The sequence below is a fragment of the Dryobates pubescens genome, chromosome 4 (genome assembly GCF_014839835.1).
Source record: "Dryobates pubescens isolate bDryPub1 chromosome 4, bDryPub1.pri, whole genome shotgun sequence".
NCBI classification, from domain to species: domain Eukaryota; kingdom Metazoa; phylum Chordata; class Aves; order Piciformes; family Picidae; genus Dryobates; species Dryobates pubescens.
In genome coordinates this window covers 26,448,223-26,472,005 of record NC_071615.1, presented here as the reverse complement: position 1 = coordinate 26,472,005, position 23,783 = coordinate 26,448,223, and the positions used below count along the sequence as shown (strand labels likewise).

The 23,783-nt window shown below is 45.0% G+C and overlaps 1 protein-coding gene across 1 annotated transcript in view; it reads left to right on the top strand.

Moving 5' to 3' along the window:
• Nucleotides 1-23,783, top strand: part of LOC104298258 (cytochrome c oxidase assembly factor 1 homolog) — a 56,401-nt gene that overhangs the window by 27,133 nt on the left and 5,485 nt on the right. Inside the window, exons 4-6 of the mRNA XM_054161374.1 lie at nucleotides 4,097-4,297; nucleotides 20,129-20,231; nucleotides 23,468-23,619. Coding sequence (XP_054017349.1) covers nucleotides 20,138-20,231; nucleotides 23,468-23,619 — 246 coding nt within the window. The 5' untranslated portion in view covers nucleotides 4,097-4,297; nucleotides 20,129-20,137. The remainder of the gene's footprint in view (nucleotides 1-4,096; nucleotides 4,298-20,128; nucleotides 20,232-23,467; nucleotides 23,620-23,783) is intronic.

Sequence of the window (23,783 nt, the reverse complement as noted above, 5' to 3'; positions counted from 1 at the left end):
ACCCAGTTGGTTATAGGGGCAGTAGCAGCCCATCCTGTGTGAGGTTTATGTATGTGCCACCAAGTGCTCCTCCATAGTGTTATCTGAATTTCTCAGTGCAGTGGGCTTTGGTGCTTTAGAAATTAAATTACCATATCGTCCCTTTCTGACAGCAATCCCGGGCAGCTGGAGAGGTGAGTGGGAAAATCAGCAACTTTGGCGTTTCAGGAAGGGGGAAGGGTAGTCTGGATTGAAACTCCTCCTTACTTTAGGCATCTGACTTGGGCATTGCAATCATGATTCAGACCTTTTGGGAGACACGCCTCATGCCTAACATTTCCCAATTGGTTGGCATGAGGCAGCTGCCTCTTCAACTGAGACTCCTAAGACAGGAGAAGTGCCTTGTGAGCGGTTTCTGTCAAAAGGGCTGTGGAGGTCATCACACTGTGCCATGGGAAGGGTCTGGCCATGCCAGGGACCTCATACTGCAGTCACTACTTTGGTATGTCCCCTTCTAGAAGCTCTGATCTCAGTTCTGTTCTGAAACACTGAAGCCTCTCCTGGTCTGGCAGAGGCCAGTGAGAAAATCCTAAACAGACCAACTGGAACAAAACCAGAATCCTAATTTGGACCAGTTTTTCTCCTCTTGTTTTCTGCCTTCCAGAAAAGAGAGTGAAATACCCAATCCAACACACTATTGGCAGGTGGGCAAACCAAGTTCAGAGCAGGTGCTTTGGGCTTTGTTATTCTTTGATGTTCTCTCTGCTCAGAAGAAACCGAAACTGAGAGAACTTCTGGAAGAGCTCCATATGTCTGATTCTGCAGTTAAGTGTGGAAACGGAACCTCCCAAATAATCTTGCCTTTCTGGGAGTGAAGTTGAGGCTCTAAGAAAGATTAGTAAGAGAAACATTCATCACTAGTCATACTCATTTGGGTAACAGGCAAGTTTGTGCCTGTGCTCACTTCTAGTATTCATTATGAATGGGTATTAGTGACTTCCTAAGCAGTAATCCCAGCAGAATAGTAAATGAAGTATTGCCTCCTTCTTCCAGAATTTCCTTTTCTTTTAGCATTGTTTATCTACCATCAACAGCACACAGATACATTAACTGGGTACCAGGTGCTTCGTTATTTTATCATCCATTGGCTTGATTTATCTGCCTAGATTATTGAGCCTAAAAAGATCAAGCTATTTTATTAAGGATTTTGCCATTGAAGCACAGTTGGTTTTAATTCCTTTTGTTGTTGTTGTTGTTTTGGCTTCTTTAAAAGTTTTCCAGTAAAGATCAGGACCTATTTGTACTAAATTTAAGCCAGCTCAAAATAGCTTGCTTGCATTTTTTTCCCCCTGTTTGATTTTTTCAGAGTCTTTACAAAAAGAGAGGTCCAGAGAGCACTGCTGCAGGGTGCTTCAGTTACATTTCATCTTAAATGTGACAGATCCTTCAGCATTTTGCTGAACTGTAGCATTACCAAGTCCCATGGAACGGAAGAAGCTTTGAGAGTAGCAGCAGTGTGTTTTTCAAGAAATGCTTAATCCTAAACAGATCATTCAAATGGATTGTAATAAAGACTCTGCTGCAGCTAATGAAAAGATTTTGTTCAACCTCAGTGGGTTCTCAAACAGGCAGAGATAATATGCTTGCCCTTGCTAACAGCATTCATTTAGCTGTGTTTCCTTTCCTAGACTGGGAATTAGATTTCCTCTCCATTGTTTGTATAGAAAGACTCAAACTGCTCAAGAAGGTCGTGTGCGAGCCACTGTGTTTAGAAGAAGGAGCTGCATGTGAACAGAAGATACCTCCCAACTTCATGTTCAGCTATTTAGCTTCAGTCAAAATAAGCATCCTTACCCCACATTTGAGCTGATAGCCTCCAACTGACAGTGCTAGTTTGTTGCACAGGGTGCCTTGCTGCAGTGAGGGACAGTGAAAGAGCTGGCATGAGCACAGAGCAAGCAGCTGTCTCACATGCCAGCTCACACACCTGTGTGCATACATTCACACTGCTCAGCATGTGCATTAAGCTATGCCAGTTCATGCACCTAAATTTGGAAATGTTTATCTTTTCTTTTTTTCCCTAGGCTCCATTCCCAGCTTATTCCAAATCCTGTCCCCAGACTCAACGTATTTTGTTCTTACATTGCCTGAACGTTGGCAGGCTCCCAGCAACCTCCTTTGTCTCCGGACCAGGTTTCAATTGTTACGTTTTATCTAGAGGACATTTTGAAAGACTTATGACTGTTGACTTCCAAGGCCATTTTATAGGAACTCATAAAGAAGCAAGCAGAGGCACAGAGCAATTTGATCAGGGATACAGTCACCTAAGTACCAGGGATGAGGGTAAAATTTAGGGATTTGGCTTTCCAGTTGCGCCAGAGAATAATTTGCTGTCTGTTTCATTTTCTCTTTTGATCTTTCTCCTCCTTACTACTTTAATTCTGCTAGAATTAAAAAGGCCAAGGGAATTTATGCTCCTTGTCCTGTTTTGAAACCAGCAATGAATGCTGCAGGTTTTTCTGAAGGAAAACCTTCCTATAAAGGTGCCACACACTGAAGTTTTCTCTCGAGGAGCATGGGATAGGGGGGAAAAAAATAAAGCTCCGTTAGTGACCCTTCGGCTGTGTAAACTTTCCTTAAAATGCCAGCAACTGAGCTACCACAGAGAGACCAGCAAATATTGAAAGAGGGATGTGAAGGACATTATGAAAGAAGAAAGCAAGAAAAGGGATCTGCTCAGACGAGTTTCTCAGGAGAGATGATGTAATGTGTACTGTAGAAAATCCTACTGCTTGACATAAGTTACTCTCGAAGTAGCCGTGGCTGCCAGCAGGCTGGGGAAAACAAAACTGACAGCTGGGAATACAGCTGAGCAGGCTGTTTTGTCCAGAAGAAACATGGTAGGTGTAAAAGTTGTTTTCAGAATATGTCATTGAAGTTTAATTGAAAAGTGTTCTCTTAATTAAGGCTGAGTGGCCAGTGGATGGAAGCCCCATTTCTGTTGGATCTGTTCATGATGACACTGCAACATTTAACTCCTGCATGCTGGGAGTGCTCAAGTGGCTGCTGTTGGGGTGCCATGGTCTGCAGCTCCATTAGAAGCACACAGTCCTGTTCCTAGTGTTTAGCAGGCTTTTAACAAGCTTTTTAACAGCTGTTTTGAAAATTGCCTGGCTTTGTATTGAGTGACTTGCAGATATTTCAGCCTCATTTCCTACGGAAATGACTGTTCTCAGCATGTGTGTTGTGTGTGTGTCCACATCCGTGTATAGACAGCGTGGAAACCTCCCACCCTGCTGCAACAGTCCTGACAGACGCAAGATCTTTGAGGTACTGAAGATAGTAGAATTTTGTGGAAGCAGGTGACTGGATGCTGAACTGGATCTTCTCTGCAGGGAGCTGTTAGCCTTGGAGACTACAAGAGGACCAAATCTGGAGGATCCTAGCTTTTCTCACAGAGTTCACTAAAGATCTTGGCTGCAGCCTGGAATGTTTCCTCTTTAAAACCCCTAGCTTTTCTACTTTTCCCCCCACTCCTGATAGCTGTACAGAGCAACATGCTGTGTGTTCAGAGACTGTTAAACACAAAGTGTTGTTAGAAATGAATGTGCCCACTTTCAGGTAGGCTAATTCATAAAAACGTGATAAAGCAGTAAACAAAAAGTCCCAGCACACGGACTATGATGGATTCATTATTACCAAGAGAGGAAGAACTGTGCAGGAGAAACCTCTGTTATGAACACTATATTTAGTTGCCCAACTGAAATACATGCTCTGTTACCAAATTTTGACAAATGCTGCTAGCACTGTTCAGGCACTCAGCAGGTGTGGTTGCAGGCAACAGAATGTGTGGTTATTTTTGTAAGGTTTTTGTGAATCGGGCTGGACAAAGCAGCAGGAGATCCCTAATGTTTTCAGTGGGGCTGCCTACTGTCACGTCAAAAGTCCTGTGCCAACTTCTTGCTGGTTACAAAGAAAACGCGAGCAGCAGGACTGACAATACTGGAGGTTATCTTGGAGTGGGAGGTTGAGGAACCCTGTTGAATCCTTAGGAATGTCTGAACATTCTTCCTCTGCCTCTGCTACATACTCCTTTGCATGTTCCCTTTTGTTCTAGGTGGCTCTGGATAAGAGCTGTCAGCGGAGCATTTTGACTGGATTGAGGCTACTAAGTGATAGTGATCTTGAACCACTGATTTAGAGGAGTGGCACCAAAAAGCCCGTTGATATGCTGAGTGCTTTACAGGACAAATAACTCTCCCTGTTTCCTCAGCTGCATGAAAGTCAAGCCACAGATTTCGACTTCAACTGGAATACGGTAAGGCACACTGAAGAAGCCTACATCCATTGCAAGACTGAGTTGAAAATAATTGCAGTTATCAGATTATCATATAACTGTTTTAAATCAAACCAGGGGAAAATCACTAGAGCTGTGTCACTGACACTGTATTGTCTGATCTCTGTTGTACTAAACCTACAGTAAATGGGGCCTTCTTAGGACATCCTCACACTGTGCTGATGGGTTCCACAACTTTCTCAGTTGCAGCTGTTCTGAGACTGGAAAACTGCAGTGGATCACTAGAAAAGCCCCTGTCCACTGCCAGACCTTCAGTGGATCACTGGAAAAGCCCCTGTCCACTGCCAGACCTGCAGTGGATCACTAGAAAAGCCCCTGTCCACTGCCAGAATCAGACTTGCTCCTTGCAATGACAAAAGCTCAAGATTTATTTGTGCAGCTTCAGCTTATTTCCTGAACTGGAAAGTGCAGAAAACATCTAAGCTGGCCAGTTAATAAAGCAAATAAAGTGACAGACTTTTTTTTTCCCCCCTCACTAGAGTACAAAACCAAGGATCCAAAAGCATTGTTACCAGTCAAAGTGACAATTCTCTATCCCTCAAGATACAGTATGCTTAGAGGCTGTTGTATCACTAAACAGATGGTAATTTGCCACTCTGTTTAAGGGAAAGGTAACCCCTACTAAAACCCTGGAGGCTAGAGAGATGGGGAAGGGCAGTCTAACTGGCTACTCTCCTTTTGAAAGAGATGAAAATCAGCTAAGGTGGCCTTTAGAACAATATTTGATAAAAATTCTTTCATCTGCTGTTCCCACTAAGTCCTTTCTGGTGTCAGACTCACTGCATGCCTTTCCCATTCCCACATAACCCCTGTGCTTACTCTTGCTTCTTTAGAAAAGTGCATTTTGGCTTGAAAATCTTATATCAGAAACAAAGGTATTTAAAGCTCACCTGATTCCTTATGTTTATTCTTTTGGTGTCTGGGCACAGTTGCTCAAAATCTGAAAGTGGGTGTTTCCCTCCTTCTATTTCTTCCCCTCCCCAGCCCTAAAGCAGGTGACATTTTTAAATTGTATATCAGGGAGCATGTGGGCTGCAAACTGCTCCAACTCTCCATATTTTGGGGTTTAAAGGGGGAACAATCCATCAAAAAGCTACATGGAATCCATTTTCTGGGTGTTGGAATGTATGCCTGCCTAGGTTGCTTCCTATTAGGTTATTAACACTTACTGCATCTGTAACTGCTGGTTATTGAAGGAAGGACTTAACTTTCTACCAGAACCTTGGGACCAATTAAAACACTGCCATTAACGTTTAATGAGAAAATTGTTGCTTTCACCAGTAAATGGGCTTAGGCTCTTAGTCCCATAAAGCACAAATGGCACATACTGAATGATACTTAACAAGCCAATTTGGGGGAAAACAGAGTCAGAGGAGTGCCACTTGTTACACAAATGAAAAATGATTAGTGGCTTTCTTCTCACTTTCCCTACCAATACTGGATGTTGTATATGCTAACCAGCATTCATCTCTCAGTGAGGCACCCAGACCTTGTAGGGCTAGTTCTTTCTGCCTGTCAGACCTTTGCATCATAAAGCTGCCCAAACATCCCCAGGGGGAAAATCCCACGATTATAGGAACTTCTGAGCCAGGGTATAGCAGCATGTGCTTGCCCTAGCTGCTTGGCTTAGGTGGAGGAGAATGGCCTGTAAGAAAGGAGTAGAATAGAATAGACCAGGTTGGAAAAGACCTTTGAGATCATCGAGTCCAGCCTATCATCCAACACCATCTAATCAATTAAACCATGGCACCAAGCACCTCATTCAGTCTCTTCCTAAACACTTCCAGTGATGGTGACTCCACCACCTCCCTGGGCAGCTCATTCCAATGGCCAATCACTCTTTCTATGAAGAACTTCTTCCTAACATCCAGCCTAAACCTGCCCTGGCACAGCTTGAGACTCTGTCCTCTTGTTCTTGTGCTGGTTGCCTGGAAGAAGAAACCAGCCCCCTCCTGGCTACAATCTCCCTTCAGGTAGTTGTAGAGAGCAATACACAAATGGAGAAGAACTAATAGGTGTGCCTAATGGCTCCAAGTGTCACGGACAGGAAAGGAGGAAGTTTTGCCCCTCTTACTCTGCCCAGTCTTGGGCAGAGGAACAGATGTGGTCAATGTTAGCTCTCTATATGTCTGTCAGCCAGTTCTGCTATCCTACTGTCTGTACATACACACACTAAAGCAGACAACTCTGTCTTCTCTGGTACCAAGTTAAACTTCATTTAAAGGGGGTGGGTTTATGCTGAGAGTGATGTTTGGATACTCTGGATCCCTATTACTAATGTTATAAGGGTTTTTAAAAAGCCCTCAAAGCACAATCCATTTCATAATGCACTTCCAGGGAGAATGGTAAGAGCAGTGAATAGTGCATTTTATTCCAGATGTTTCATTTAATAAGCATTAAGTGCTCATCCCGACACTGTCACTTTGAGGTGTCTTCCTAGCCTGGCTTTACTCTTCCCTGTAGCAGTATAAATCAAAAATTACTCTACTGATTCAGCAAAGTCATTACCCTGTATTAAATTCAAAAGAGAATGAGTCTTGCTTTTTACCTCTACAGCAAATCCCATTCAATTCAGCAGGACATTTAAGCCCAGTGCAAGAACCTGGCCAGTTGGTAAACCTGTGTCCTAAATTCTGTACAGAGCTCTTGAGCTGAATTTCCATTTGAGTCCTTTTGAACACCCTAGCACTAAATCTCCTTTTCCTGCAGGGTAATTTGCTTCTTTTCCTAGAAAGAATTGTGTTTTTCTTTTTGTAAACAGAGGCCACATGAACTTCATGGCTACCTTCTGAGCAAAAATATCACAGACCATAGCTTTTATATGTGTGTGTGTATATATATATATAAACCCCAACAATCCAGTTTTCTGCATAGGGGAAAATACACACCCTTAGGAAGATAACAGCTATGGTAAGTCGTTAAAAACCAAATTATCCAGCAAAGTAATTTTTTCCATTATGAAAGTTGCTTGTCACAAGTTAGTGAAATGAATTAGTCACATAGCACACCTTTCACAGCCTCAAAAGAATTAGATGATGGCCCACACCTTCCCATGCCTAACAGAAGCAGATCCCTTCTTTGTACATACACCACTATCACTCCACAGTTTCTGATTATGTTTTCTGCATATGTGATCATAAATCACTCACAAATCAGTCCAGAGACTAAAACTAACCAAACTAGTTATTATTTCTGGCATGAGCTATGCTATTTGCACGTCCTTCCAGATTAAAGCATTTTTCTGTTGTGATTTGGAAGGATTCCAGGTACGGGGTGTTCAATAGCAAAAGGCGACAGCATGACATTTAGGAGATATATGCATGGGGAAGGGAGGAAAAGCAACAAGGAAAGAAAGACACATTTACTTCTGATCCACTCAGTAGAAGGAATTCAACTGAGCAATAGCTGCCCAATTCATCCTTTGCTTTAGCACCCTGCTTTCTGGGTCTGTTCAGAATAGAGAAGGCGCAAGGAGGATCTCATCAATGTGTGCAAATAGAATAAACCAGGTTGGAAGAGACCTTCAAGATCATCGTGTCCAACCCATCAGCCAACACCTTCTAATCAACTAAACCGTGGCACCAAGCACCCCATCATTTCCAGCAGTGCCCAGTGATGGGACCAGAGGAAATGAGCACAAATTGAAACACAGGAGGTGCCATCTGCATTACACATTTTCACTGTGAGGGTGACTAAGTGCTGGCGCAGGTTGCCTGGGGAGTCTTCATCCTTGGAGATATTCAAAAGCCATTTGGACATTGTCCTGGGCAGCTGCCTATAGGCAACCTTGTTTGAGCAGGGAAAGAACTAGACAAAAGTGACTTCCAAAGGTCCCTTCTGACCTCATCCCTTCTGTGAGGATGCTTTGGTCTCCTGTGAGAAAGAGAGACACCTCCTTGTTTGGTGGTTTCCTTCAATCAGGAACAGCAAATTTTAGAAATGCAATAGATATTCCAGCATCCAAAAGCTCTGAAGGAACCCTAACAATCATGTAGTTTGCAGTGGGAAGCAATGAAATGCTTGTGGGGTCACAGGATAGGAAGCTTACATATGGCAAATTAATAGAAACAAAATCAGGAGTGCAAGAATTACATATTACTCCTGCTTCAGTGACTCTGAGTAATTTTCCTATCCTATTTGTTTCAGGGAGGGAGAGTTGTGACATAACTAATAAATATACTTCAAAGATCACCTGATGACTACAGCTTTGTGCCAGTGGCATTGGCAGCATAGGAGGGATGCTGAGAACTACTGTGAAAGGACTTGTCATGTGCAAAAGCAAAGCAGAGAAATCTGGCTGCCTAAATTTTATGACATTTAATGTCAATGCAGACTTACTGAGGCCTTGATAGTTTCTGGGGTTCTTATCCTGCTTTTTGGACTGCCTTACCATGCCATTCTTCTGCAAAGGGTGAAGATAAGCACACCAAGGAGCTTTACAGTGCCAGCTGCAGATACTGCAAGCTGCAATACTTAGCTTTGGTCATAGACAAGAATCCCAGATTTTGGGGCTGCACTGGGATCACACTTCAGGGGAACATAGGAAGAAGGGTCACACACCTCCTCTCTCTCCTGTGACTAGCTGATCTAATTGAATGCCAGCTCTTCTACATTGCTAATAACTGGGCTGGACTTCATGCAGCAGTGAGCAGTGCAAAAAGTCAGAAGGCAAGTTCAGTGGCAGGTTCAACACTGCCTTATCTCAGAATGTCACCTTCCTGGGACAGTTTTCCATCAACATGGCAAAACAAGGTGCATTTAGCAACAGGGCAGGATGGAGAAGGCTGATACTTTCACAAACAAACTCTGTGCTTTCACACACTCACTCTGTAATGCTGAGCTGAGTTTAAGCACAGGTGCAGCACTTTCAACCCGTGTGTGGCACAATAGGGCAACTCTGACAAGCAAGATGCAAAGGTGCAATTGCAGCTTTAAAGTAGAAGTAGTAAGTTTCTGTCTGTCATACTGAAAATACACCATCTTGCCAAGTTACAAAGAAGGCATTTTATTTTCATACATAAGCCTGCTATCAAACAGTAATGCCTTCATCTTTGATGGTGCCACTGGAAGCAGAGATGTAGCTCGTTTCACAACTTGCTCTGTTCTGCCTCCCCTTCTCATAAAGACAAGTGCCTGCCTGCCTGCAATGCTAAAATGCTGGTTTCTCTAAGGGAGACTTCAGAGGAGCACTGCTGGGGTTAACATATTGTTTTGCCCAGGCATATACAAGTGTATTGCAGAAGGCACTATGCAAATAGTGTTCACAGAGTTTATAATTTCCTGTTGGAACAGCAAAGAAAAGAAGGTCATTGATTTAAACCAGAGAATACAAATGATTTCCTGCCTACAAAGCTGCCAAATGCTTGGAGTTACTGATTTTTTTTCCCTCCCTGCTGCTAACCAAACACTTCTGTGCCTGTCTTGGGCATCATCAACTTATTGACTGAGTAAACATAGCCCATTGAGCTGAACATCTAAAAAATAACAGAAATTATAGGGGCTATAGTGGAAAAAAATGAGAGACAAGGGTTCTTGAAGTTAATTAACTTTTATCTAAACTCAAATTTGTGGAATTTAAGTTTGCATCCAAAAAAAGAAAGTGATAAATCAAAAGACGACTAGGGAAGGAAAACACAACAACAACCAACCAAAGTCTTTCCTAAAGAAGCCAAAAGGGGAAGGGTGGAGAGAAAGAGGTACTTCACATTTTAAGACCCCATGGAAAAGATAAAATCATTGCAAAATTGGCATTGAAAGAGTAAAAAGGGATGGCGGCAGCAGCAGCATGGTAAAGGCATGCTTGTATTTATTTATTTACTAACTAGCAGGAGGAGGTTTGTGCTCTTGTCTGAATATCATTTTTTTTAAGCCAGAGCTGAGCACAGCTGATGCCTGGCCTTGGAACATGTCAGTTTGAAGATAGCACGTACAATATTAATAAATGTAGAACAATACTTGCTGTCAAGTTGGTTACAAGGCAGTAGTTCACTGAAGGGGGTCTGACAATGTCAAAAAGCATTAGACCACAGCCAGCAAATGCTTTATGCACCACAGCTGAACCCAAAGGATGAATTGATGCCCTGGATCTGACTTTAAGGCATCTGTCTGCTCTGGAGACCTTGTGTTTGTCAAGGAGCAGGAAAATGAGTTGCTTTTCTCTCCTCCTCCAGCCATCTGCTTGCACAGAGAAGGCAAGTAGCAAGTTGTGAGAGAACAAATCCTAGCATACTGTAAACAGACAGGGATGCCTAGCAGACAAAGTAACCTTCAAAAGTAGGAGCAGACACTCAGGAGAGGTGTTTAGAGGCAGCTCTGAACAGCAGGGAGACAGCTCCCAGGCCAGAATACTGCCAAGAAATCTGCCTTTCCACTGGGATGGGCTGGGGCAGGTGCAGCTGCTAGCTTCCGTGGCCAGAAGCCGTGTGGCCCTTTGGTGTGAGAGCTATCAAGTGAGAGAAGAGCCAGTCAGAAGAGACTCCGGCAGGGAAGTAAACAAGGAAATTACAAAGTGATGAAAAATGAGGGTCTCATCCTTCTGGAGTGACTTAGAAGAAGGTGTGACCCTTTCCACCACCCTCATGCCTGTCAACTGAAGAATACTATTAAGGCAGGTAGTCACATAGTATTAATGACCTGTTAACAGCTTCTTTAATTTTCTAATAAGTGCCAGCTGTGGCTGCTGTAATTGTTCTGCTGGTCTTACAACATGCCCTGTTGTAGGCTGCACAATACCTTTTTTCTTTTTTCCTGGAACACGTGGCCCTGCCTTTTAATACACATGCTGCACATAGGCAATTTCATACCTCAGTTAAATCAAATCTGAGGCTGGTCAGAGCCTTTTACAGCCATTAAATGTCCCCATCTTCCAGCCAAGTAAGAGCCAGGAAGTGTTTTGTCCCTTATGTTTCCAGGTGTGAGTCGAGCCACCTGAAGTTTATGAGTTTAGCCACAGTGATACAGTGAGTCAGCCCTCGAGCTGCTCGTGAAACCTGGGAGCGCTGTCTTTCTGCTTTGCCTGCTCTGCTGTGGTAGGAACTGCAAAAGCCACAGATAAATTGGAATGAACACTGACTAGGAGATTTTTCTATCTAAACTGAGGTCTCTGGCAGGGACATTGTATAAAAGTGATGTTATTTCTTTATCACTCTTCCTAATTCCCACAAAGAAGAGCGGAGAGGCATGCAATGAGAAAACAAAAACAAACTCAGAGGAAAAGTTTATGTTGTGGTCAAAGGCAAAGTCTTTCCTCTGCAGCCTTCAATTTAAGAAGTCTGTGGGCATGGATCCCTGCCAGTACCATTAGCAGCAGCAATTCCCTGCTGACTGGTCCTGTTTCCTTTTCTAATGGATCACAGCACACCTCTATGTTTCCTGTATGCCACATTTGTCACATCTCATTGTATTTAGCCCTTGGTAATCTAGCATTTGATCAACAACCTCACAAACAAGTATCTGAAGATGAAAGTAGCATCAGGTTTATAAGGAAATAAGGTATGTGCCCTATGGAGACAGGCCACAAGAGTTGGGCTTGTTCATCCTGGAGAAAAGAAGGCTCTGGAGAGACCTTATAACAGTCTTCCAGCCTCTGAAGGGGACTACAAGAAAGCTGGACAGGGAGTTTTTACAAGGGTGATAGGATGAGAGGGAATGGCTTGAAGCTTGAGGAGGTGAGATTTAGACTGGGTATTAGAAATAAATTCTTTACAGTGAGGGTGGTGAGACACTGGAACAGGTTGCCCAGGGAGGTTGTGGCTGCCCCCCTTCCTGGGGATGTTCAAGGCCAGGTGGGATGAGGCCTGAAGCAACCTGGTCTAGTGGAAGGTGTCCCTGCCCAAGGCAGGGGGGTTGGACTAGGTGATCTTGAAGGTCTGTTCCAACCCAAACCATTGTCTGAGTCTATGTTAGCAGCCCTGTTTGAAAGCAGTGAGGTGTGCCTTGAAAATGCCAGAAAGCAGCCTCATTTGCAAAGCTCCCAGCACCTTTAGGGCACAGTGACCCTGTAAAGGTTATCCCCTCTTGAATGCACACAAAGCACCCAATGTTTTGAAGTATCTCACCCATGAACAGTATGCAAAAGCATGGTTTGTGCTTTTGTCCCACTCCTGGACCCTCACACCTCCTCACTGGGCACAGCAGTAGCTCCATAGGATGAACCCATATACCTAAAGGTAGATTTGCCATTGGAAACAGCCCTGAAGTTGTGCTACACCTGCCTAGGCTGGTGTGCTTTAGCCTAAGAAAGGGGATGGTGCATGAGCAGCCCCAGGTCTCTGAGGGCCAACTGCCCAACTTGGTACAGGTTTCCTGTGAAGTCATTCCATGTTTTTTCTGCCACAGCTCTGCAAAATGAGGAAAAAAAAATCATCCCTGCCTTCCCTATCAAGAGCTATAGAAGGACCTAAGATTTAGTGAATAAAAAGAAACAGCATTTAAAGCATTAAACAGAGATACTTTTTCCCCCTACACATGTTCCAAGGAGGAAAATACGGATTGTGGTCAGCTATTCTCTCAAATTCCTCTTGCCCTGACTCATTTTTGGAAGAGAAGCTGATTCATATCTAGCTGTCTTTTGAGCATCCAGCATACCTTTTCCTTTGTTCCAAGGATCAGTAGCTACTCTTCAGATGAAGTTAAAGGCCTGACTCCAGAAGCTGCATGTGCAAATGGTGTGTCAAGTTCCACCACTTCCCTCACCCTTTTACTCCCTCCATGTCCATCTTGCAGAGCTCTCTGCAGAAGTTAACAAGCTGGATGTGTGTCTGAGCAGAAAGCCTCATGGATTGTGGGCGTTTCTTTTCTTTTCTTTCTTTCCTTCCCTTTTTTTTTTTTTTTTTAAAGGTTCCCATTATAACTGTTTTTCCTCCTTCCATCTGAGAATAGAATGTTTCTAGGTCAGAATCCCTGTTGGTCTTGTGCTGGTTTTGGTGTTCAGTGCTTATTAAAAAGTCACGAGTTTTGAGGTTGCTTCCCCCCCCCACCCAGCTCTTAATTTGTGTTAAGAGATTTAACTGATGCTGAACCACTTCTGCTCATATGGGCAAGGACCAACTTCTGGAAACAATCCAGGTGTCCAAGATGTTCAAAAGTAATTAGTTTTCCTCAAAGCCTTAGGCTTTATGCGCTGAATTATTTCAAAGGGACTTGACTTTTAGAAGAAAAGGAGGGTCAGCATTTTCTGAAGGAGGGGCCCTTCTTTGGGGGGGGTAAAGATGGGCACTTGAAATAAACTTACCACATCTGAGAATCTGGGGGGATTTAGGGCAGCATTGTATTTATTTTGGCTTTTCAGTAGGAAGTATGAATAAGAACAAGGTGTTTGTGATGTGCCACAAGTATGTATTGCAACAATACTTTATAATGAAAGACATTATATCAGAAAGATGTTTGACTTCAGGGCTGCAAACCTTCCCAGCTCTGCTAACATTTTTAAAGGCTTTGTAAATTGGTCTCCAGGCTGATCACAGCAGAGCAGATTCCATCTTCTTACCCCTTCATTTCAGTAAGCAGAAGCATTACAAGGGAACAGCATCATATGATTTACACTGTGTTCATGCCTTCAATATTTTTGCCCTGTGACAGCCTGCCCTGGCATTCAGTTCCTTCAGGTCACTGTCTAGTGCATGCCTATTTAATGCGTGCATGTGGCTACTATTACAGAAGTTAGTAAGACTACAGGCAAGCCTAAGCTTTATCAGGATTGGGGTTAGAGACTGTAAACTTCCAGGCAGGGACCAGCTTCTCATGTGGCCCATACATTTCCTAGCCCAGTGACATCTGCAGTACCTCTGTGAACTTCTGTGACCACTTCCTTTTCTCTTTAAGAGGTAAAATGTGACCTATTTGCCATGAAGGCTATTACAGGCTCATTGTGTTTCTCAATGCTTTTTCCCCGTCTCAGAATTTAATAAGCTGACTTAAAGCTTGATAGGTCACTGGTTTTGTCAGTGTCTTTAACATAATTAGTGTATTGGACACAGAGAAAGAGCCACAGACTAGCTTGAGAGGGAAGTAGTTACCACTGCATAGGAGGCACTGCAAGCTTTTCAATCTTTCCATGAGAAGCTCCTCACTGATCACTTACTTTGCAGGTTCAGTGAACCTGTTCTAGGAAGCTGCCTACAGAACATACACATCAGGCTGTGAAAACCTCCCTGGCTTGACAGTCCACTTCTGCTAAGCTCCTGCTAAGCCCTGAGTACTGTTCCCTCTCACCCTGCCAGCACCAGACAAAGGACTACATTTGCTATTTCTCTGTGTGATTCTTTTGTTCTAACGTGCTCATGTGCAAGCTGGGCTGTGGGGAGACACAGGTAGAGCGTGGAGTGATTCTTTTGAACCTTAAATTGCACCTCTCGTGATCTCTCACACTCCCAGCGGCTGAGAAGCCAAGAAGCTGTCCTGTAGCTTTCTTAGGTAAGCCACTCATTGTTAAAACCATACATTCTAGGGATCTTTTCTTCTTCTACCTTAGACACAACTTTCCCCATTTACCCTACTTAGGAGTTCTTACTCCTAAATCCTTTGCACTTCACCTCTAAAACATAAAAAGGTGACTGTTCACACTGCCTGCCCCCAACCCGTGTCCAATTACAGAAACATACAATTAGGGATGTTAATGACAGATTATTAATGTTAACTTATAACACTGTGCTCTAATAACAACAAAAATGGGTCACACTGTAGGCTTCTTCAATAACATGCCCTAGTTATGCCTCTTTTTTTTATGGTACCCCTCATATTTCAGTGAGAAGCATGGGCAGCGCTGGGTGTCTTGGACAACTCAGAGCCATCTTCAGGCCTGTTAATACAGTTGTAATTTAACTTAATAGAAGGTTTTTGCCACAGATATTTAGTGTGTCATGCCAACACCTCAGGACTACAGTGGTTCAAAGTGGTTTAAAGGCTCCTAACTGCTTGTAGAGGTGGCCTGAGAGTGTATTGTCTTGGCCAGGTGGGTAGGCAGTGATCCAGATGAGATAGCCAGTAGCAGTCATACACCAAGTTTACATGGATCAAGTTGCTTCTCTTTGATTTTGGAGCTAAGTTACTGTTTGGTCTGAAATAGCCCTCAGAAACTGGAGGTTCTGGTAGAGCTTGGTAGTGCCAGAAGGAAGAAAAGGAAAAGGAAATGCCTTCCCCAAAGAACCTGCAGCCCCAGTTTCCTTGCTCAGGTCTGAGGCAAATAAATGTTTGTGGCGTGGTGAAAATGCCCTTCCTTCACCGCTACCTGCCATGTGTGGACATGCCCGAGACAAACCTCTGCCACATGAATTTCAGACACCAGACCAGAAAAGTCTGAATTTGCTGAAATAAGGGAGAATCTCTTAATCCCAGCCTATTTTTAGAAGGTCCTCTGTGTAGAAAACAAAGTCTAATTAAAACCAGACTTTATTGTTGCAGTACCCCACCATTTCACATGTGACCCTGGGAGTCATCCACATTTCTGGGTTGGTTACATCTTCTTGTTAATTGCCCGAGTCCTGTTTAGTTTCAAAGTCATGCCTCAATCCTACCTTCACCACATCGTACTATTTTCAAGGCACAAACTGAACATTGCCCTTTTCAGGAAGCTCTGCTTTTTAATATTATAAGTAGTGTTCTCCAAAAATAAGCAAGATCTAATGTCTTTCTTCTGGTAACTGTAGGCTTGGTGGATTTGTGTGTGCTAATCTCCACTTCATCTTCCTTACTGCTGCAAATAGCACAGGGGAAGAACAGAAAAATGTTTTTGCAGAACAGCATAGCTTGGAAAGTGTGCTTTTTTAATTACTGGCTGTGAGGAAATCTGTTTTTCCCCAGTTGACTTGCATACTTTTTAGTGGTTGAACAGGTTCTATGGGGAGATCTCTGTCACAGATAGCAGCCTGAACTTCCCTCCATATGCATCTATAATAAGATTCTCCTAAAAGCTTTGTCTTTGTGGCAAATGAAGTTGAAGGGGTTTGGCTCTTCTCTTTCATAGCCTCTCTGCTCTGCAGGCTGTAAGTAACTTTCAGAAAGGCTCAGGACAGGAGGCATGTCTCTGCTTCCCTTCCCTAGCAAGACACCTCCATAGAACTTTGGCAGAGCAGCATCGGGGAGAAGCAAACGGTTGGCCAGAGGGCAGAAATCCTAGCAATGAATCCTTGAAGACAACAGCTCCTGACTACGTTTTGGTCTTCTGCAAATTAGCAATGTTAGTATCTCCAGTGTCATCATTCAGAAGTTATCAGCAGCTGTGTGCCAAGGGATGCTGAAGAATTTGGATGCAATATCTGGATAAAGGTTCTCAAAGTCTGGAACAGGCTTCCCCAGGGAGGTGGTTGAATCCCAGTTCCTGGAGGTGTTTCAAAGAGGCAGAGATGTGGTGCTGAGGGACATGATTTAGCACCAGACTTGGCAGAGCTAAAGAGTGGATCATCATAAAGGTCATTTCCAATAGAAATTATTATATGATTCCATAACAACCCTGCCACAAGGGACCATGATGGCATGGGAAGGGAGCAGTAGCTTCCCTGTGAGGCTATGCAATGGACACCTCTGTCCTTGCCTTTGGAAGTTAAGAGGGAATTGTTGAATCAAAGAGAGGGTTTGCAAGATCTGGAGAGGCTTGTTAAAGTATGTTGCTCTGAACCTCTTTCCACAATGTGCTTTCATAGGACTGGCTTGGAAAGACAGCTGAGACACAAGTGGGAGGAGAGCACCAAGGGCTAGCCTGGGGATGGGGTGGTCCAGCCTGCAGGCTTGCCACTCTGCTGCTGAAGGTCATGGTTTAGCATCAGGCTTGGTAGAGTTGAGAATGGTTGAATTTGATGATCTTAAAGGTCTTTTCTGGATGAAACAATTCTATGATTCTATGTGACTGAAAGCAAGCAATGGAGATATTCTCCCTTTCCTAGCAACAAACCCTTTGCAGACTGATGTGGGCTGTATGACCTGGGAGTGCCTCAGTCACCGTGTCCCTACCTCACCAAGACCAGCAATGGGCCATGGCTGCAGGCAGGGGCAGCACAGCAAGAGCAGCTGGGAGTGCTGCATGGGGCAGCAGCACTTACTGGGCTCACCATTTCTCAGCTGCCAGGTTCCTTTGCTGGGTGGCACTGTCCTGGCATGGAACCAGCAGGGTGCTCACAGCCACCAACCTACTCACACATGACTGATCAGCACAAATCTCCTTGTACTTTCCATCCCCTTGTTTGGGTGCAAGCAGACCATGAGACCTACCAAACCTCAAACCCACTGACAGCAAGTTGCAGAGCCTCTCGTTTCCGCCTTTTGCCAGGCAGGTCCCCTGAGCCTTGGTTAAAACATTCTTGCTGGTGCAAGAGCTCCACATCTTTCCACTTTTACTCAGTAAACTGCCAGCAGAAGCCCCCACCCCCAGACATTTGTGTTCAATTACCCAAAATTTCAGCACAGGAAGCAAACTTTGGCCACAGTTTTGGAAGGGGCAAAGCTGCAGGTTACAGCCTGTTACATCCAATCCACAATCCAGACTTGCCACCTGCATTCCTCTTCTTCCCCTGTTAGGTGGTAGTGGTGTCAGATCCTCCTTCTGTGTGTCTGGATCTTGCAGGAGACTTGGGGATTAACCAGATCATGCAGTTTGAGGAGGGGACAAGGTTACAAGTTGTGATTTAAGGAAAGCTGCAAACACAAGTCCTTGTGAAATGCCTGCCACCACTGCTCTGTAAACACACACTCATGCTTCCTCCACTGCAACTTCTCATGCTGCTCAAGTTCCCCAGGGCAAGCAAAGGAGAAAACTCATCAGAGAAGCAGGTCAGAAGGGAGAGGGATGGTGACTGACTTTACCAGTGGCACAGTTTAGGGGCCTTTGGAGCACAGCTTCATAGTCACTTTGGTTGGAAAAGACCTCGAAGATCATCTAGTCCAACCATCGACCCAACACCACCATAACCATTAAACCATGTCCCAAAGTCCACGTGTTTATTGAACACCTCCATGGATGGTGACTCCACCACCTCCCTGGGCAGCCTGTTGCAATGACTGATCACTCCTCCAGTTAAAAGACTTTTTTTTTCATTCCAGCCAACCTAAACCTTCCCTGGTGCAACCTGAGGCCATTTCCTCTCATTGTGTCACTTGATGCTAGGGATAAGAGACCAAATCCCCAGCTCCTTTCAGGTAGTTGTACAGCGTGAGAAGCTCTCCCCTTGACCTCCTTTTCTCCAGACAAGAGTAACCCCAGTTCCCTCAGCCACTCCTCAGAAGATCTGTTCTGCACATATAACACCCATGTGCTTCTCTGGGTTGCTACTATTACTAGCCAGCCATAAATCTGAAGTAAATTGATTAGTAAACAAAGAGTTCTTAAAAGCAAGGGGACTAGTTAAGAAGGAAGGCCTTCAACTAAGGGACATTGTTACAACTGAACACTAGAGCCAACAGGGCAGTAGATGAAAGTTGTACCTGGGTTGCATTCATGGTTTCTCCCAGGCTAGAGGATGCAGATGATGACATAGAGGCATGTCAGCACAGCAGGGAGCAAAAGAAAGCTGCCTGTGTCACCCTGACCTGGCCACCATGGGAAGCAGTCCTGACGTTTGCCTCTCCACCCTCTCTAAACTGTGGTGGTCAGCTGAGCAGTCCCTGACTAACACATACCTGAGTGAGGCTAGAGGTGGCTTTCACAACAGGACTCAGCAGCCTTGCCCAGGTCACAGTTCTCTGACTGGTTTGGGCCTGGGATTATTAACCATCTCCTGCTGAGTGCAACACTTCAGTCACACCAGGGTGGCACAAGGAGCAAGGCATGAAGCCTTTGGGATTACAAATGCCATACAGCTTCTCCAGTATTCAGATGCCTGTGTGCTTACATCAAAAGGAGAAGCCCTTCTGTTTTTTTAATTTGGGGTGGTTTTTTTCTCTTTTCTATTTTTAGTTGCTGTCAATACCATTCCTTCCCACTGTCCCAGGTGCAAGAGACACCAGAGCAGAGAAGCTGGTATTCAGCTGCTCAGTCAAGTCCTATCCTGCCACAGCCTGAAGCAGCTTGCTACTCACCCACTGACGACTCAGCTCAACTCTGCTAAGCTGCTGTGGGCAGGAGCATTACCTCAGACTCTTCAGGCCACACAGCTCCCTTCTTACCCAAATGATGGAAGCATTTCGTAGATTGACTTTCTCAGGGGTGCTCCGTATTCTGCTGGGTCATTCATTCAAATGCCAAAATTGTGACTCATTAAAAGGGCAAGCTGGGGCTGAGGGGGTGCAGGAAGGAAGAAAAATAGCTTGCAAGAGCCTTCCTGTTTATCCACAGCTTGGGAAAAAAACCAACACAAGAGAATATGCACGCCCTGGCTCCATTATCTTTGCTGGCACCGCGCTGGCTTGGCTCTGTCCCTTCCCACCCCAGGCCAAATCCAGCGCTGCCGCCAGCGTGTTTACTTTGGAGGAGGTTACTCGAGAGAGAAATCCAGCCCCTGGAGCCTGAATGCTCGCAGTGTGCGAGCGAGTGGGCACTGGGAGCCCCCTGCCACAATGCGCCGTGGCGCTGGCCCCCGGCCACACTGGGGAGGTCATTTTCTTCTCGGCAATTAGCGAAGTGGTGGCATCGCTAAAAGAACTTGAATAAACACATTCAAGCCAGCTGGGTCCCCAGTTTGCTCTGTTCTCACCACCTTTCCTTCTGGGCGCACGGTGGGGCCCCAGCGAGCAGGAGCCTGGTGCCTGTGCGCTGCGCTTTCATTCAGGCTCGCTTTGGAAAGGGCTTTGAGGAAAGGCGGGGAGGGGGAAATAACCCTTTAGCTTTTTTCTTTTACAACAAACGTCTTCCCTTTTTCTTTTCAGAGAGGAAAAATGCCAGCTTCTCTAAGGAAACTGCAGCAAATGGCTGTGTTCATGGGGCTGTTCAGCGGCGGGGGATGCATCGTGATGTACAATCTTATGCAAAGTAAGCTTTGGTGCTGTCAGTGGCCTCCTTTCTCTTCTGCCCAGAGCAGCAGGGAAAATAGCAGCCTGCAAGATGTGGAGAGTGGATGAAGTTAAAGGGAAGCGTGGCTGAGCCTCTTGGTTATGCCTCCTTGTGCAGAGTTGCTTGACCCAGGGCTGCTGCTTTCCTTAGCCCATGCCTTCCCAGAGGTGGGTGCTGCAGAGGGAGCAGACTGCTCTGGGCAGGAGAAAGCCTGTTTTCTGGAGTGTTCCCTGAGGGCGAGGGTGAAGTGAAAGCTTAAGCAGTCATGGAGGTTTCATTTCTTACTGAGACTTTAGCACTGGGTGGGAAAAGAAGACCAGCTGTGAGAAGGTATTAGTGTCTAGTGGTTGGAGCTGCAAAGCTCTGGGGTGCTCACCCTTAAAGACAGCACATCTGAAGTGCTAAGACATGATTGGCTTCTCCTGAATGAAAGGAAGATAAGACCATTCAGCACGTAGAAGACTAGGACAAAGAGAAAAAGCTAGACAGGTGCCATTGCTATTTGCCTTCGGCAAAGAATCCAGATTATGAGTCCAAATATATATTTCCCCTAGATAGATGTTTCTTGTTTCTCAAGTTGTTCCTAGATATGTAGCATCAGGCCAGAATCAGGTTTTGCCTCTCTCTCAGGGGGTGTTATATGCCTCTTAGAATGATAGGGGTTGGAAGGAATCTCTGGAAATAATCTAGTGCAACTCTGCTGCCAGAGCAGGAATACCTAGAGCAGATTTCCCAGGAACACAGACAAGTGATGTCCAGGTGAGTTTTGAATGACTTTAGAGAATGATACTCCACCACCTCTCTGGGCAATGTTTTCCAGTGCTCCACTACCCTCAAAGTAAAGAAGTTGCTCTTCATATTTAGATGAAGCTTCCTGTGTTCAAGCTTGTACCTGTTCCCTTTCATCCTGTCAACTGGGCATCATAGCACTGCAAAAAAGACTGGCCCCATCCTCCTGACACCTACCCTTTGAGACACACACCTCTTGGCCTTGTGCCTCTCCTTTGCTTGTGCTATCACGATACTGCTTTTCACCTACCCTTATATCAGAGGATGTTGCCAGAAAAGTGTGGCCAAGCCTGTTCCTCAAGCCCTCAGATAAGCTTGGAACCCTCCCCTTCATTTTCCACATATTAATAACAAATCAGACAAAGCTGGAAAGCAGCTTTCATTTTAGGCAGTTCATACCCTCAAGCTCTGGAGTACGTGACACAATCATTCTCTTATGCTTTAAAATATGGAATCTGCTTTAACAAGGACATTACCATGTTTTAATTTTCAGCTTCAGCATTGTTACCTAGAAATATCAGGGGGTGTGGGGAAAGTCAACCCTATGGTGTACAGAAAGTCAAAAGGCTCATTCCCCACCAAGCTGGGCAATCAAGTGACACAACACAATGGCTGCTCCTTGCTCTGTGGCAATATTGGTGGCTACCAAGTAGCTGTATGATAATGGTGGCAAGCCAACTAGTCTGCTGAAAGGACACTATTTACTGCAGAGTGTGGTTTTCTCTAGCCTCTAACAGGGGAGCCACACTGAGACTCCTCCTTTGACCCATGCCCAGAGCTGTTCCAGTTCCTTCTGCTGTCCTGATGGATAGAACTGCCTCATACTGGGATCTGCAAGGAGCTTCCATAGTGATGGGAGCAGGGTGAGAGGGGTGCTTCCTTTCCTTCTGGCTGAAGGGAAGTTTGCACGCACGTGGTGCCTGTGCAAGCTTGTATAAACACTCAAGAAATGCTATTTCTGCTCACTCTCCTTCACACTCCTCTCATAAGAGCAGACTCCCCAGCCAACCCTAGCATCCTTCCAGCTCTTCTACTGAAAATGCATGGAGAAATGGATTAGTTGGGCACTTCACATCCAATGCATGAGATGCTAGCAAGGAACAGCTGAGAAGGAGCACCAGAAAACTCAAACTTGTTCCCCCTCCAACGTGCAGGATGAACATAATGTACTTTTAACATGGTATGGGTGGCTACCTGGTATGATCAGCCATGCTGCAACCCCTTTTACCAGAGCTCCTTAGGATGGCCCAGGGGGCTGAGGAGGACCAGCAACAGGCTGCAGCCTAGAAAAGATGTTTCTATGCCAACTGGATGCTGCCTGCTCACAGGCATGCCTCTAATTAGAGAGAGGGAGCAACATCCTTTGGCTTCACACTCCAGGAATAAAGCTGACAGGCAAGAGGCTAGGAGACAAACATTGCACCTTGGTTTAAACGCTTTGGAGGATGAAAGCAAAATTCCCAATTTTTCACATGTGCACACTCTTAGCTTAACTCTGCCCTTCTTGATGTCAAGAGAATGAAGCCAGGCTGGTGTGAGGCACATGTAGAAATCTCGGTAGGCATGCCTTAAGACTGTTCCAAACACTGCTCGTCCTCCGTAAGGAGGGTGGGCACAGTTCCAGCCCCACAGCTCTGCGCTGTGTGGTGGTCACCAGTGGACAGCGTTTCTCAGCTGTGTATAGTAACCATTGATCAACAGCCATTTCCTACAACTGTCCTCTGTGTGCCAACACCACAGCATCCAGTCCACTGTGCTGTTGTTGCTACTGGACCATTCATCCTGGCGGTGCTGTGTGCCTCCCTATCAAAGCATCCATGGGTGGAGCTTCAGCTTCACGGTTGCACCTTGAAAAGCCGTATCAAGACCACAGCAAGAGTTTTCCACAGCACTGAGTTCCTGTCTCACAGCAATGTCTACAAACTGTTTTCTATTCTTAAATTATTTTACTTTTCTTTTTGAAGGAGGAACAGAATTTTAAAAAATAATCATCAATTGAATTACATCCAGCACATTTTCAGAAATGCACCTTTTATTCTCTCTCCCCTCCCTCTTTTGGTTTTTGGTCCCATTTAGGTGAGGTACAAACAGCTGAAGAGCAGGAGACACCACCATAAGCTGAACTGTTTCAGTATGGAACAGGCTATATTCAGAGCCCTCTTCACCTAGCTGAGCCGAATAACATTACAATTCAGCACTGCTTCTCTGATGTAAGGAGGTATTTCTTCCTTTCTTCTAGTCACAGATTGGTAGGATTGGAAGGGACCTCTGAAGACCATCTTAAGTCCAACCCCCCTGCCATATTTCTCCTAGTTAATAGTTTTGGACTGGTTTTTAGGAAGGTTATGTAGTCTGGAGGAAACATCCTTTTTTTGACTTACATTTGAAGCGGACAGTCTCCTCACTACTATGTTTCTCTCACCTAGAAAGCTTTGCCCGGACCCAGTATTATCAGCAGGCTCTGGAGCAACTGCACAGCAGCCCTGATGCCCTAGAAGCCCTGGGTGCCCCCCCGCTCAAGGTTCACAACATCCGGCTGACAGATGGGAGCAATCGTGTGGACACAGAGAGAGCACAGGTAATGCTGAGGGTGTCACAAGGTGGCTTCCCAAAGTGACAAGAGATCAGCCAGCAAGGGTTTCAGCAGGTCACAAGTCACTGGGGAGCACTGGAAGGCAGTAGGATGGGTTGGCAGTTGATTTGGAAGAGGAGCAGATTTCCAGAGCATAAATCTACAGTCTA